This window comes from Colossoma macropomum, unplaced genomic scaffold (genome assembly GCF_904425465.1).
Source record: "Colossoma macropomum unplaced genomic scaffold, Colossoma_macropomum, whole genome shotgun sequence".
In the NCBI taxonomy this organism is placed as follows: Eukaryota; Metazoa; Chordata; class Actinopteri; order Characiformes; family Serrasalmidae; genus Colossoma; species Colossoma macropomum.
Window position 1 is genome coordinate 25,904,974 of NW_023494795.1, and position 14,855 is coordinate 25,919,828.

At 38.8% G+C, this 14,855-nt stretch overlaps 1 protein-coding gene across 1 annotated transcript in view; it reads right to left on the bottom strand.

The window, feature by feature from the left end:
- Positions 1-14,855, bottom strand: part of syne1a (spectrin repeat containing, nuclear envelope 1a) — a 174,693-nt gene that overhangs the window by 128,406 nt on the left and 31,432 nt on the right. Inside the window, 14 exon segments of the mRNA XM_036582013.1 lie at positions 3,027-3,161; positions 3,622-3,786; positions 4,062-4,220; positions 5,206-5,355; positions 6,132-6,275; positions 7,154-7,309; positions 7,631-7,795; positions 8,933-9,129; positions 10,886-10,982; positions 11,219-11,387; positions 11,692-11,804; positions 11,920-12,084; positions 12,578-12,715; positions 13,629-13,736. Of these exon segments, the coding sequence (XP_036437906.1) occupies positions 3,027-3,161; positions 3,622-3,786; positions 4,062-4,220; positions 5,206-5,355; positions 6,132-6,275; positions 7,154-7,309; positions 7,631-7,795; positions 8,933-9,129; positions 10,886-10,982; positions 11,219-11,387; positions 11,692-11,804; positions 11,920-12,084; positions 12,578-12,715; positions 13,629-13,736 (2,061 nt within the window).

Genomic DNA, 14,855 nt, shown 5'->3' on the forward strand with positions numbered 1-14,855 from the left:
CATAAACGTTCAATTATTTATTTTTATTATTAACATTTTTATTATACATTTGTCATTATACTATACATAATCCTAAACAAGAAAATTGGTCTTTAATGCTAGTAAAGTCTGGCATAATGTACAGAACCTGAATGAATAAAATTTGTGTTGGTTAATTTCTTGGACCTACATTACTACGTCAGCTTTTATCCAGTATTTTAGCTACCATAGTATTATCTGAAACTGAAACAGAACATATAAGCTATTATCAACCTTACATGTCACAAATTGTTGCTATAGACTTAAAAATGAAACACAGCAAGGTCCAACCAGAGAGGTCCAGTTAGCTAATCTGACAGGATAGACAGAATTTGCTAACAATCTCTATTTCCTTAAGTAGCTAACATTAGCTAGGTTAGCTAATGGTATACCAACGGTTATTAACTTCTGTTTTTTAAATATTAAACAGTAAGAGATTTGGTGCCCACCTACTACCGTGCCCATTGTCATATAAGTTGTATATAAACAAAACCAAACGCAAATTTAAGGTCGTCTAACTTAGCTAGCTAACGTTAGCTAGCTATGTTAGCTAACAATGCTTCTCCTATGCACATTCAGTCCTGAGTTTCGTGCCCACAAAACAGTGAAATATCAACATTATAGCATATTGAACCATAAAACTACTCATGGAAATGACTCAAATGACTCACAGCAGCAGCCTGAATGTGTGGCTATTGACTAACCTTTCATAAAATTAAGAAAAGGAAAGCAAGTTACACTTTCAAAAATGGGTTCTATAGCGCAGGCGAACACTAGCTGGGTACTAGACGTTAAATGTGTCCTAGAGCAAAAATATAGAAGTTTTATACAACTTCTGATTAGTTGCATTCTGTTATCAACGCCAAAGTTTGTATTGTCTGTCTTGCCAAGCTTACATTAAACTAGCATGAGTTAACACTTATTTTGTTCTGAGAAAAGACGTTTTGCCACAGACTGTGTAGAGAGGAGAATTGACACTCTGTAACGTCTACCTGGTTTGTCAAACACTAGGGGGCGCTCCAAGGTGAGCCCCAAATAAATGGGCTAATTTTGAGCATTTGAGCAAAATCATAGTTTGTAAATGCTTAATCATTTTTATATAGAAAAATGCATTTATATCCTGAACACAGAACAGAATAAACAATTTTAACACCAGTATTATATTTCTGAGCACTTTTGAACTCCAGGTATAGGAGTTTATAACAGTGCCTTGTGTATGTTCATGAAAACAGTGAGCAGAAACAGCTTCACTCAGTTAGTGATCAGCTCACCAACCAACCACCAACCCTCAGTAGCAATAATGCTAACCAATCAGCACTCAGTAGCTGTAATGCTGGTCCCTACTGCCCAAAACCCATTCCCTAAATACGATTATTTCTGGCTTAAGATGCATCCACTGCGGGTTTAAAGAAGGCATAGGAAAATGTATTGCCAAGGTATCTGTATCGAAAGGGTACCAGTATTGTTTATGGCATTGGTATAAAAAATTGTGAACAATACCCAGCCCTAGCCTTATAGTCATAGAACCAGCTTTTTAAACAGTAGCCCATTGTATGCACTGAAGTTGGCCAATGGTTATTACTGTGGCCATAAAAGCACATTTTCTAGTATGTCATACAGTGTCAGAAAATACATAAGCAATTCTGTTTGAGGGTTTTTAACGTGAACTTGATGTAGATGTTAAAATGCCATCCTACATTTTTCTTGTATTTGTTTTTCCCCTTAAGTCCACCTGTGATGTGTTGATTTAAGCCAAAAAAAATGTAATTAATTCTTCTATGGGCATTGCCCAACCTGTCTTTGTCACTTAGGCTATTTTTGTTACAGTACCTTTAGGACTGATAGTGGTAGTTTGAGAGTGAATGGTACATTTCGAAACCTCTGTTTACACACCATATTTAACTTATTTATTTAAAAAAGTGAGGATGTGGGCCCTTTAAGTAACAGCACAAGCAAGTATGTGATGATTTAAGTATGCAGTTTGCAGAGTACTACTTGTTGGACTATGACAGGGGTCAGCTACCCAAATGTTAACCACTTTGGGAGCCACAACATTTTATGTCCATTTTACCATCTGGACTGTAAATATGTCTAAGTATGTGATAATGTACTAGTATAGGATAAAGAACATAATACAAACGAAAACGCAGACTTACTTTGCTCTGCTTTAAGCTGTAGCTCAGCTATAGATGCTTTTCTCACATCTCCAGCAGGAAACTTTTCCACAAAAGTAAAATAGTTTCTTGTAAAATGTCTCTCAGCTTTCGACTTTTTACGAGGCTGAAGTCAGCTTCTCATTTGCAAGCTTCTTGTTTGAAAGTTCCTGTTCCACCTTAAATGATGCCTGGGGCGCCAGAATGTAACTACTGCACCATTTAAGGTGGAACGGGAGAATTTGAATGAGAAGCTGATGAATGAGGAGCTGACTTCAGCCTTGCAACTTTTTAGTGTTTTACAGTTTCTTGCTGCAGATTAAACATTTCAGAAAACCAGCTGGAGTGCTTATAAATGCAAATAAGTCCATTCGTCTCCAAATTATCAATGTTCTTCTTAAATCTTTTAACTCTCTTTGCCTTTTTGTTAGCTATTAGCTAGGTGAGATTGTCAGCGTTGCTATGGTGATCAGCAGTCTGCGTGCCAACCTTCAGAATCAATTGGTGAATTAGCAGTTACAGGCTACAATAAGTCCAGAATTTAAATCATTTATTCATAAATCTGTGTTAAAACGATCAGCAGAGCTTTATTTTACTACAAAGGATGATTATTTTATTTTTACCTAAAAAATGTATTCTGCTGTGGAGCTACAAGAGGGCAGTAGAAAAGACGCATGTTGCCGACCCCTGGACTATGACCTTCCACTGTTAGCTACAAGCCTTGCATCTTAAGTGCAAAACTAAAGAAGTAGACTGTGGACATGTCTTGGCTGATTAAGATCCTTTGGAATAATGGGACAAGTGCGTAAATTGGATTTTCACAGAACTGTTCCTTTAAAAGGAAGTCAGACAGACCTTCCACTGTTTGTGCAGCCTTCTGACTGACTCCTGTAGACCCTGCTGTTCCTCCTCTGGCAAGATATCAGTCAGATCATCACATGCCTTCAGATATGCATTCAAGACTCTCTGGTCCAGCCTTCCGAAAAAATCCTAACGAGAAAAGCACAATTGGTAATGGAATGGGGGAAAATGACACCTAGTGAGAGCCCATGACATCTGTAGAAAAAATACATGAGACCTGAATATATTCGTGAAAATGTTACAGTATTTTTTGCTTTTTGAAAAACTGATATATTCAAATGTTCTATTTAGATTTTACACAAACAGTGAAATTATTTAGCATCACTAAATTCTCAACAGTTTTGAATCATGGTTGTTCTCTGGTTGATCCCAAAACCACACACTTGGTGAATACTAAATAACGAGCGAACAATTCTGAACACAGCATAAAACATGTATTAGGCTTTTAGATTCCACAGACAAGGAATAGAAACACAAACTACATAATGAAAAGTAAGCATTTGGATATTGTCGCTCTGTGTGTAAATAGTAAGCATGAACCAATCAGGACAGTCTGACAGTCTTTGCTCATAAGCGTGTAAAGGCGTACATTATGTTTGCTGAAGAGCTCAGCTGGGTCTCCTCTCTCCTTCAGACACGCCTGCCCCACCCGCAGGGCCTTCTCCAGCTCAGCTCGGGACTCCTCAAACCTCCTGGTCAGATTACCGTTGGCCTCCGCAACCCTCCTCCACTCCAGTGCCTCCTGCATCAGCACCTACAGGCAGAGCTCTCTGTTATTCCATTTACTCTGGTAATAGTTCAGCTCAGGGGTGTAGCGTATGGGTGTACAAGGTTTGCACTTGCATTGAGCCCCATGTTTTGTCTGTATATATTTACATGGGAGCTGCATTGATTCCTCAAGACATTAACGAAGACAAAGATAACTACAAACAAATGATTTAATAAAATGCACACTGTAGTAACCTCTATGAGGTAAGGTACTGTTTGTTTCTGATTCATAAACTGTCAAGTCAAGCTCTACAGGCTGACCTGGGCTGTGGTCTGAAGCTCGGTCACTCTGTTCTGCAGCAGAGATGGGTCGAAGTTGTAGAGAGTCTTAGTGCAGCACAGCGCCCTTTGCAAGGCCAGATAACTGCGTTCCACTACACACACGCACCGCTGACAGCTCTGCTGCTGAGACAGTAGCTCCTGGAGAGGACAAACAAAATAAAAAACACATCCACATGATATCAAAATGCATACATAAATACATATATATATATATATATATATATATATATATAGAGAGAGAGAGAGAGAGAGAGAGCAGTATATATTTAGTATTAGACCTGCTACTCATGCTATTTTTGGAAAAGTACTTGCACTGCAAATGACTTACTTTTATGGGAGCTCATTACCACTACTTTACAAAAGGCCATGTAGTATGTCATAATAATGACTTGGCGTCTTATAATAATTATGAGAAAGTATGTCATAATTATGAGATGCTAAGTCAAAACTCGACATAGGAAAGTAAGTCAATTATGAGCTATTAAGTCATAACTATGATATACTAAGTTATTATTAAGAGATGTTGTCTCTTAAGTATGAGATAGCAAGTCATAATTCTGACATACTGATTCATAATTATGAGATAGGACCTACTTATTAAAGGATAAGAAGTCATAATAATGAAATACTTCAAGTCTTTATTATGAGACAGGATCTCATAATTATGAGAAACTAAGTTATAATTATAAGATCATAAGTCATAATTATGACAAAATATATCAATATTATTAGCTAGGAAGTCAAGTATGAAATACTAAGTCATAATTATGAGATAGTAAGTCATAATTTTAAGATCATACGTCATAATTAGGACATAGTATCTCAATCTTATTAGATAAGAAGTCACAATTATGAGATATTAACTCATTATCATGAGATAGCAAGTCACAATTTTGAGATGATATGTTATAATTAGAAATAGTAAGTCATAGTCAGTGGAAACTTTCTCATCATTATGGCTTACTATATAGCTATATATTTTTTTCCAGAAATGGGCTTCTGTACATTCACACTTTTGTGTTGTTGTGAAGCAAATTTAAACTTGTTTAACTGAAGTCGAACCTGGCGACAAAGCTTGTGTCACATCAGCACCCCTGGTTTCTGTCCTATCATGTGCTCTTACCCGGTTTTTGTGTTGGTCGTGCTGCTGGGTGATGATGTGGCCGGCACGCTCTGCAGTCTGGTAAAAGGCTGAGATCTGCCTCTCCAGTTCCTCCAGCAAAGGAAGGACAGTTTGGCACTCTCTCAGGACCAACGGACATTTCTCCTTCATCTGAGACCATATAGAGAGACATACTTTGAACAACAGCCTACAACCAGGTACAGAGCAAATAGTTCAGCTTAAAATCAAATGTATACATTTTTCCTCTTATTCTAAATTTAACCACTCAGCCAAGACATGATATATTGATATCTGTTTGCTTCTATATTTGCACTGAAGCTACAAATTGAAGTGTATACTCCACCAATTAGCATTATGCAAACTGCAGGCCTGCAAGCCATGTTGAGATGTTAAATAATCAAAAATAGATTTGTGTTTATGGTTTGTCTGGGACTGAGTGACACATGTTTATCTATAAAAAATGCATAGCTAAAAACAGCAGTAGCAGCCACATTAATGTTTGAATTTTGTCCATTTATATGATAGGTAATTCCTTACAGATAATTGGTGAAATGTGAGCTTCCAATACCAGTTAGCTACACTTTAAAAAAAAGCAGCCACAAGAGGTTCAAGATTAAGATTTTTGGCAACTTTATTTTTAAGGATGTTAAGTGTCTGTGTTTTAGCAGGGAAAGTACTAAAATGTGCAGGACAGTGTGCATCCAGGAGCAGGGCTGGGAAAACACTGCTTTACAATATTGTTGCAATATTGTTTATTGGTTATGTCTGTCAGTATTTTACTGTCAACATATTCGATTACCTAAGCTGATGAGAAGTAAAATGCATTGCTTGAATGTAATACTAGCTGACAATTCCAAACTTGATACTGGACAGTGCTCAGTGGCTTGCATTTCACTGACAATGAGTGACCACAGTTCGTCCTGTACCTTGTACAGCTGTCCTTTGATCGATGCCATTGTAGTCAATGCTTGTCTTCCATCCCCATTGCCCGTGTCTCTGGCCCGGAGCTGGGCAGAACGTGCAGCTGTCTTGTATTTAGCTTCCATTGCTGGGAGCCTGTGAATGATGGCCTTTGGAACAAAAAAGGAAAGACTGAGCATCACTTTTTCTGGATTGAGTGATCGTGTTTGCAGTACTCAAGTACAGTCTCTGTCTTGTCTTGGTCTCAACATCATTTGAACTCGGGCTTGTCTCAGTCTCGGGGTAAGGTGGACTCAATGTGTCCAGGTCTAAGTCTTGACTTGGACTTGTCTCTAAGAGTCTTGATTACAACACTAATAAGTGGTCTTGCACAAAGACAGTTCATGGTTGTTGCTAGGCAGCCTTGATAGTTGTCATGAAAATATAATTTCATGTTGGTGATCATTAGATTGTAAAGCCTTTTCCAGACTCTAGGCCTCACAAGACCATTATAATAGCAGTTTCTGCTTCTCTTAATGAAGACAGTACACATTAGATAGATTGAACATGCACACCAATCAAATGATGACCAATAGGAACAAACCATATATGCAGGTCTGCAACCACTGTGGGAGGAACTGTGACTGTAAAATCATAGGAATAAAAATGTTTCAATTGTTCAAAATATTGCATAATGATAAAAACTGAGATCTGTTAATATGTGCTGTTTTCACCAATTCTTACCAGTCACAAATACAGGGTGTGTACTAAAGAGGTTGTCACAGTGGAATAAACAGGACCATTTCTGAAACTTTGCTATTGAAACTTTGGCTATCGAAGAAAATCCAATGCAAGAAAGAAAAAGAATGAAAACTTCATTAATCTGAACAGTGAAACAATATTTAACTACATACAGGAGAAATGGAATAAAAAACTCATCAATTAAACTATTAAAATAAAGTGTAATAGTTGTTTAAATGGCATATGTATCATACCATTTAAAATGTTAGTATTTTGAAAGGACCTAAACTGAAGAGTTCAGCTCTACCTCAATGTCTTGCACAAAGCTCCTGATATCTGGTAGTGAGAGCTGGACAGGTGAGGTCAGTTTGGCTGTAGAAGTTTGCAGAAAGTCTCTGAGAGCAGTGATTGCCTCCTGCTGCTCCTTCTCCGTCTGAATCTGAGTCTCACGAACACAAACGTACTGCAAAGAAAAAAACTGTGGATTTTACTATAAACTCTTACTCCATCTGTGACAAACATACAAGAAATTCATAATTCTACAGCATTGGTCTTGCAGTGAGTGCATCAGCTCATCAAGTGTCCAGCACAAGCTCAATTCAATTATTTAATCATTTCTCACTCTAGCTCTATGAAACAAGCAGGGAAATTCTGCTGAATGTGTGAATTTTAAACTTTTAATCATTCTACGTTTGTGCTTGGAAATAGAAGATTTTAAGAAAATGATAATAATAACTCCAGACTTGTAAAAAGTACGAAAATATGAAGAGGTTTATACTTTTACCTGTTTGGCTTTATTGAACATATCTCTCCATCTCCCGTTGAGGAGCAGCAGCTGGTGCTTTAGGTCGCGGGACACTGTCTCATCACACGTCTCTATGAGGAAGTTTCCAGCGTCGTTCATGGCAGCATGCTGATCCATCCAGTGCGGAAGATTCCTGAAGAACTCCTAGAAAGAGAGAGAGAAAGTGCATGACAGAGAGAGAGAGAGAGAGAGAGAGAGAGAGATTTAAAGGACAGTGTTGTACCAGTGAAAGGAAGAGTGAGTTTAAGAGCGTAAATGTTTTGACTTGATTTCAGTAACCAGCTGTAATGAGGGTGAACTCAACACTCAGACAGCTCCCACATGCAGAGGCTATTATATTTGTGGGTGTAATAGAGTCTGGCTTTTGTGAGTAGACGCGTCTGTGATTTAGGAAGTAAGAGGTAAATGGCTGTATCTTTGTGAGAGACCATAATAATGTCTGTGCCTCTTAGAGTAGCTGTAATGTGTGTGGTAAAATAACCCTGCTTTGTAGAGAAAAACAGGCTAACCTACAGAACCAACAAAATAACCCTGACTTTGTAAACTGCTTTTTACAAAATGTTTCAATACTGAAAGAACAAAACCATCTCTTTTGTTTACTGAGTTTAAAATTAGTGTTAGGTTTAGGGTTAGACTTAGAAAATAAATGGGCATATTAGTATTACACATGAGTACTTACATAAGTGCTATGCAAAACTTTCAAGCGTAAATTTTAAAGAAAACTATACAGAAGCCTTAATAACTAAATATAATATAATATTTTTACGCAATGTCTAGGGAAAATGAAAAATGAATTTGCACTTAATCACTGTTTTATCTGAATATTTAACTGGAAAGTGGTCTTTTGCACAGTATTGTATATATAATACATTTGTGGCATATTATTATTACATATTGGTACTTATGTGTGTGTGTATATATATATATATATATATATATATATATATGTGTGTGTGTGTGTGTGTGTGTGTGTGTGTATACATACACATATGTATATATACACCATGTATCTCCAAGATGATAACTTGATGCAGGAAAAGGAAAAAACATGCTTTACTTTTAATGTAAGTCAATGGACTTTTTTCCATTTCTTATGGTCCATTCTTTGTCAAATTTACACACAATGTAAAGGGTGACAGACATTTCCAAATTATGTCCAAAACTGAAAAAAGGTTTTGTTCTGACGGTAGCAATATAATACAGCTGGGATGTACAGATGAAAATAAGTGTGTGTGTGGGTGTATATGTGTGTGTGTGTATGTGTGTGTGCGCGCATCTCACTCGTTTGGTGTTCTCAGGCTGGTGCAGTGCATCCTGAGCATCCTCCAGCCAGACCTGTAGAGAGGACACAGCGCTGCTGTACTTCTCCCAGTTTCCCTGCACCTCTTCCAGCATGGAGCGAACACTGCGCACCTCCACTGCCAAACTCCTCCACTGATCAGCCACGTCCCTCAGAAACCGCCTCACAGCCTCCTCAGCTACACATACACACACCACACACACACACACACACACACACACAAACACACATATAAAAAATCTAATACCAACATTTTTTCTTGAATGTTATTCTGTTCCCAGGTCCACTCAATAAATTTATGTGGTTTTATGTACCAGAAATGCACATAATTCATTTCAACATTTTCCAGTCTCTCGTTATCCCTCTTTATCTTTACAATCATGCATTTTTTTATTTCTATGCCATTAGAACTGAGCTCTGTAAATGAGACTGAGCACGTAAATAAGGTCTGGTCTGATTGGCTGCCCTGTATTGTGGCTTATTAAAAAAGTAGTCTGGGCTTAAACACTCCTTAGTACTTCAACATGAATGGGTGGGGCTAGTGAATGGAACATTATGAGAGTTTTAGAATGTTTATACAAAGCATCAAGCTCTGTTATTAAAAAAGAGCAAAAGATACATTGTTTTCATGATATGAGCCCTTTAAGTCACAATGCTTTTAATATTAACTTACTATAGGCCAAAATGCCAATACCTTTCCACAATGTGAGTTTAACAAATTGTCTTTCATGTTATCCAGAACAAAACAAAGCCATTGGCTCATGTGGGACTCCATCCACCAATCACACTGAGAAAAGGGATGAAAAAAAGCCCACTCTGTGAAGCCCTACAGCCGGAGGCCTGGTGAAAGCAACATGTTAGCGCAGCTCCAGCCATGAGAAGACCCAATTAGAAAATCTCCACTAATGGACTGGAATTCCCCCCTGAATACAGTGCCTGGGAAAACCTCATTTACCAGTAGCCCGAGGAGAGAGAGCCAGGCAGGGAAAGCGGGTGAGAGAGTGAGAGAACCAGCGAGGGAGGGGCCTGCTAAAGGCAATGGCTGATTGACTATTGAGCCCCACAAGGATTTAACTCACTGAGGGTGAAACACAGTGCGATAGTGACTGCGCTTCCAGCCTTAGGACAGACAGATAGTGAATGGAGAAGACATTGATCTAAAATAAATGAACTGAGTTCCTTTATCCTGCGTATGCTGTGATAATATCTTATAATATGCATTGCTAATTCTAAAGCAGTTTAGGTGAACAAAAAAGCAGCTTGAAAGCAATTCACTCTCTAAATATGGAAGAAAGGCAATAAGTCAGACAATAAGTCAAGAGTGAAATGTTACACCCTCAGATCTGTTATCAGCATATATGAAATGGCTAGTGTTGAGTCACAGGACATTGTTGTTTTTTACAGTTCATGTTATATTTTTATTGTATTTTATTGTTTTCCCTAAAGCTTCTAATGTTTTATGTACCAGTCTTGATTCATTTTACATGATCATTTTCCAACTCCTCTTTAGAATTAAACAGGCTGTTTTGTAGCTGTACCTTCAAGATTGATATATGTACTTGTCTCCTGTTCTGATTGGCTGCTTTATATTGTGGCTCATTCAACAAGCAGTCCAGCAGTTGACTGAAATTCTTACAAATACCAGAAAAATAAACTTCAATCTCTCCTTTTGGATGTGTGGACCATTTGGAAGGCTGCAATGATACATTTGCTTCAGTCCTCATCACTTCAGCATGAGCTAAACTACTGTTCATGGTTGTGACATCACAATTTCATTTACAATGGGTTGTTTTTGTAGCTTAGATTCCATGTAATGGACTGTATGGATCACTTAGTACTTAGTACATCAAATTTGCTTAAAAAAGAATTATTTCAAATAAAATTCATTTTTCCACGCTATGGGCCCTTCAAGAAACGGAGGATACCAGTCTCACCGGAGCTGTCAGCGTTTGTGTAAAGCACAGCGGCTTGCTTCAGGGCTTCACTGAGGGACTCGTACTTCTGGAAGAACTGCTGGTCTTCAACAAACGACTGGCAATGCACACAAAAAACAGAGGTTAGCAGGAAGCTAACTAGTATCGCTGCACCCCTTATTAAACAAGCAGACTGCAATATCTGTGAGAATATACTACAGACATATCATGGCAGCCATAAAGCTCAGAAAATATTCATACACATTCAGCTTAAATACATGTTATTTTCACTGTTACTGTAGAGAGAATTCAGCAGAAGGTGAGGATTTGTGTAAATGTGGCCTCTCCTCTCACCATGTAGCTCTGCAGCAGAAGCTGTGTGGACTCCAGCCGGCCATATTTGACTATCCAGGATTTTAACTTGGACTCGCCCAGCGTCAGGAATGCCAGGATACGATACTTCAGCTCCCAAAATTCCAGTTTGCTCAAATGAATGTGTGAGGAGGTAGATATGTAGTTTAATCTGTGAGACAGAGAGTGAGGTTATTGTGTATGTATAAGACAAAGATGTCCACTAACCATGAAAGGTTTGGGGACACTTTACTGGCTCATCTAAAATTATTACTTTTCCAACATGTTAAATTCAGCAAATAAACAGTATTTGTCTGTTAAAAGTATGTTCTCTCTAGAGGATGTGTACTTAATCAACAAAACATACCATTTGAGGGGTGCCCAAACATTTGCATGCAACTGTAACTATGTTCAAGGCACTCTTGATTAAAAGCTGTTTCTTGGTTTCTAAGCTTTGCTGTCTCTGTGTTCCACACCTCTCTGCCATGTCCTGGAGCTGCTCTGCTGCTACAGGAACACCGCTGACGCTTCTGTCTCTATGGAGCCGCTGGAAAGTCTGCTGGTGCGTTTCGAGAAGCCCGAGGATGTCCTGCAGAAACACAGTCACAGGCTTACATTCAGGCCTTCAGCCTTCACACTTCTTCACTATTTCGTTTCACGCTTTGACGCTCCATTGTTCATTCTCCTTGCTGCAGTTTCTGTACCTGATGCTGCTGCAGTGTCTGGTGGATGGCATTAGCGCTCTGCTCGTGACTCTGCTGGGGAAGCGGCTCCTCTTGGAGAATTTTTTCAGCCTGATGCAGCCAGATACCCACTGCACCCAGAGGATCTGGCAAGGCACCATCCAACTGCTTATGCCAGTCCAGGAGCTGCAGAGAAATCATACAAAATAGATTAGTATTACATATACAAGGTTACATAAATATATTAGGTGTGGGGCTTATTATTATTACATGTAGGTACTTACATATATATAATACATAAGGGACATCAATTATTACATATAAGTACTTATAAATAAAATATATGGGCACAATTATTTAATACATATAGGTAATTACACAGATATGGGGCATACTATTATAACATATGGGTACTTACATGTAAGCATTACATACGTAACATGATTTTAACACATATGGAACATACTTTTATTGCATGTAGGTACATACATATATAATACATATGGACATACTGTTATTACATATGTATATACTTGCATGTATATCTACGCACAAGTATATATGTGTTCAACAAACGTGTGTATAAGTGTGTGTGTGTGTGCGTGTGTGTATGTGTGTGTGCGTGTGCGCGTGTGTGCGTGTGTGTACGTGTGTGTGTGTATTTGTTTGTGTATCTCACCCTACTGGACAGTCTCTCCCAGGCCTGTTTAAGCAGTGCCTGGTCTGAGGTCAGAAAGCCATCCTTCTGAGTGGACTGAAGACTGGACAACACTTGTCTCCTCTTCAACTCATACTGAACACGGCACTGCTTAAAGGACTGGGGGGGTTGAGAAGGGGAGACAGAGAGATAGAGAAAGAGAGTTAAAAGGGAAAACAGTGTGATGGAAGGACAAAGTGAATAGAAACACAGAGAGTAATATGGAGTAAATATAAAAAGTGATGGAAAAAGCTGTTAGAAAACTGGAAAAGTGACTGAAAGGGTTTGTCTTGATGCCTTGATGTGTTCCTTAAGTGAAAGACTGAAAGCGTAGAACTAAGTAAATCAAAGGAACAGAAGAACAAGAGAACAAAAAAAGATGCCCACAGCGCATGGAGTTCCTCAAACACCGACAAATCATGCATTCATATATTCATCCAGTAGCAGAGCTTCATTTTCCTCTCCCTCTCCGCCCATGCAGTCCTCACTAGAGCTCTTACTCAGTTAAATATGAACATATCCGTGGGCTGACTCTGGTCAGGAACAAATTGGCTATGCTCACCGCCGGCCGTCTGCTGTGTATGTACTGCACTTGATTGTGAAGATAATGAGAGCATCTGTGTGTCTGAGTAACAAAGGCAACAAATGCAATTCTAGTCTCTACCAGCCATCACTCTGCTTTCCCTAACTCTCTCTGGAGCAAAGTTTCTGCAGATTAGATGTTCAGGGCATTAATACTTCACCTCTCTTCATCACTTGGAATTTGACCATCTGCATTTGACCGTTTCAGGATTTGCGTAACTCTAGGCTCTTAAACTCTAAGGATCCTTTGGTGGTGCCAGACTTACAATCTTCACCCTGACAACTACATTTTAAAATTTAACTTTCATAGTATGTACTGTTTAATTCTCAGTAGTTTCTACATTACATTCATTACAGTACTAAAAGTCACATTTTCCCATGTGTTTTTTTCAATGTCAGTAAAATGATAGTATATTCCGGTTTGTGTGGAATGTAATAGACTATATTTTACCTGGTACTGCTGACCACAGTCTCCTGTGTCCATTTGAGCATGAGCACAGTCTCTCTCTAACTGATCAGCCCAGGCCTTCAGCTCCTGAAGAGTCTTCCGCTGCTCTCGCTGAAGGGGGGGGGGCGGTAAGAGAGAGAAAGCAAGAAACAGGGGAAAGGAAAACAGGGGGGAGTGAGAGAGAGAGGAAAAGAAAAACAGACAGAGAGAAAGAGAGGGAAAAAGAGACAAACAGTGAAAAACAGAAAAAGAGGGAATGAGAGGGAGAAAGAAGAAAAGTAAAACAAAGAGATAGAAAGAGAGGAAAAAAGAGATACAGTGAGAGAAAGAGAGTAAGAGAGAAAAAGAAAGACAAAGAGAGAGAGATGACATATATGTGTATAAAGAGTTTGTTTGTGAATTATTCATGCAGAAGTTACAATTAATGCCAAAAATTCCATTTGAATGTGAACCCAAGGAAGACAGAGAGAAAAAAAGAGAGAGAGAAAGTGATAGAAGGAGAAAGAAAGACAGACTGAGAGCGAGAATAGGGAAATAACAAATATTAGCAGATTTATATCAGGCCTCAAGCTGCACAAAACCTCATCATTTCTTTGCCTGAAGTGATTTAACCCAGTCTGAAGCCCCGACTCTGGAGCCAATTACAGTACACAGTTCAAACACAGGCGAACAGCTCAGTTTAGTCAGTTAAAGCTTTAGTAACTGACCGCCTGCTGGGTGTGATATTCTTTCTCCTCACTGTATGCGTTTGCCCCGAACCACCCAACAGGGGGGCAAAACCAGCTTGGTGGGGGGTATAATCGCTTTACGCAACTTGACATTTCCTGTTAGCGTAGCTAACAGAGCAAAACGGAGTGAATGGCATCCAGCATTGTCTGGCTAATTCTATCAAGATGCATTGTGTCTGCTCTCATGTGTGAATGTGTGGCATTTCAGCCAAGCTTTCTGTGTTTACAAAGAACTGATAGTTTTAAGGGGTCAGACTCATTATCACATGACCTTGCTCAAGTCTGCTGGGTATTTCCTTCCGTCAATAAGCTTTCCCAATCAGACTAATTAGCACTAAAACCCAGAGACTGAACCATTAGTTACAGTGATTTCATGGTGGGGAGCAGCTACAGTAGATCAGAGGATAAGGCTAATGTTTTCTCTGTAATGTCACGTAGGCGCAGGATCAGTGTAACCTGTTATAAAACCTGTTATAAAACCTTGATGATTAAGGTCTACTAA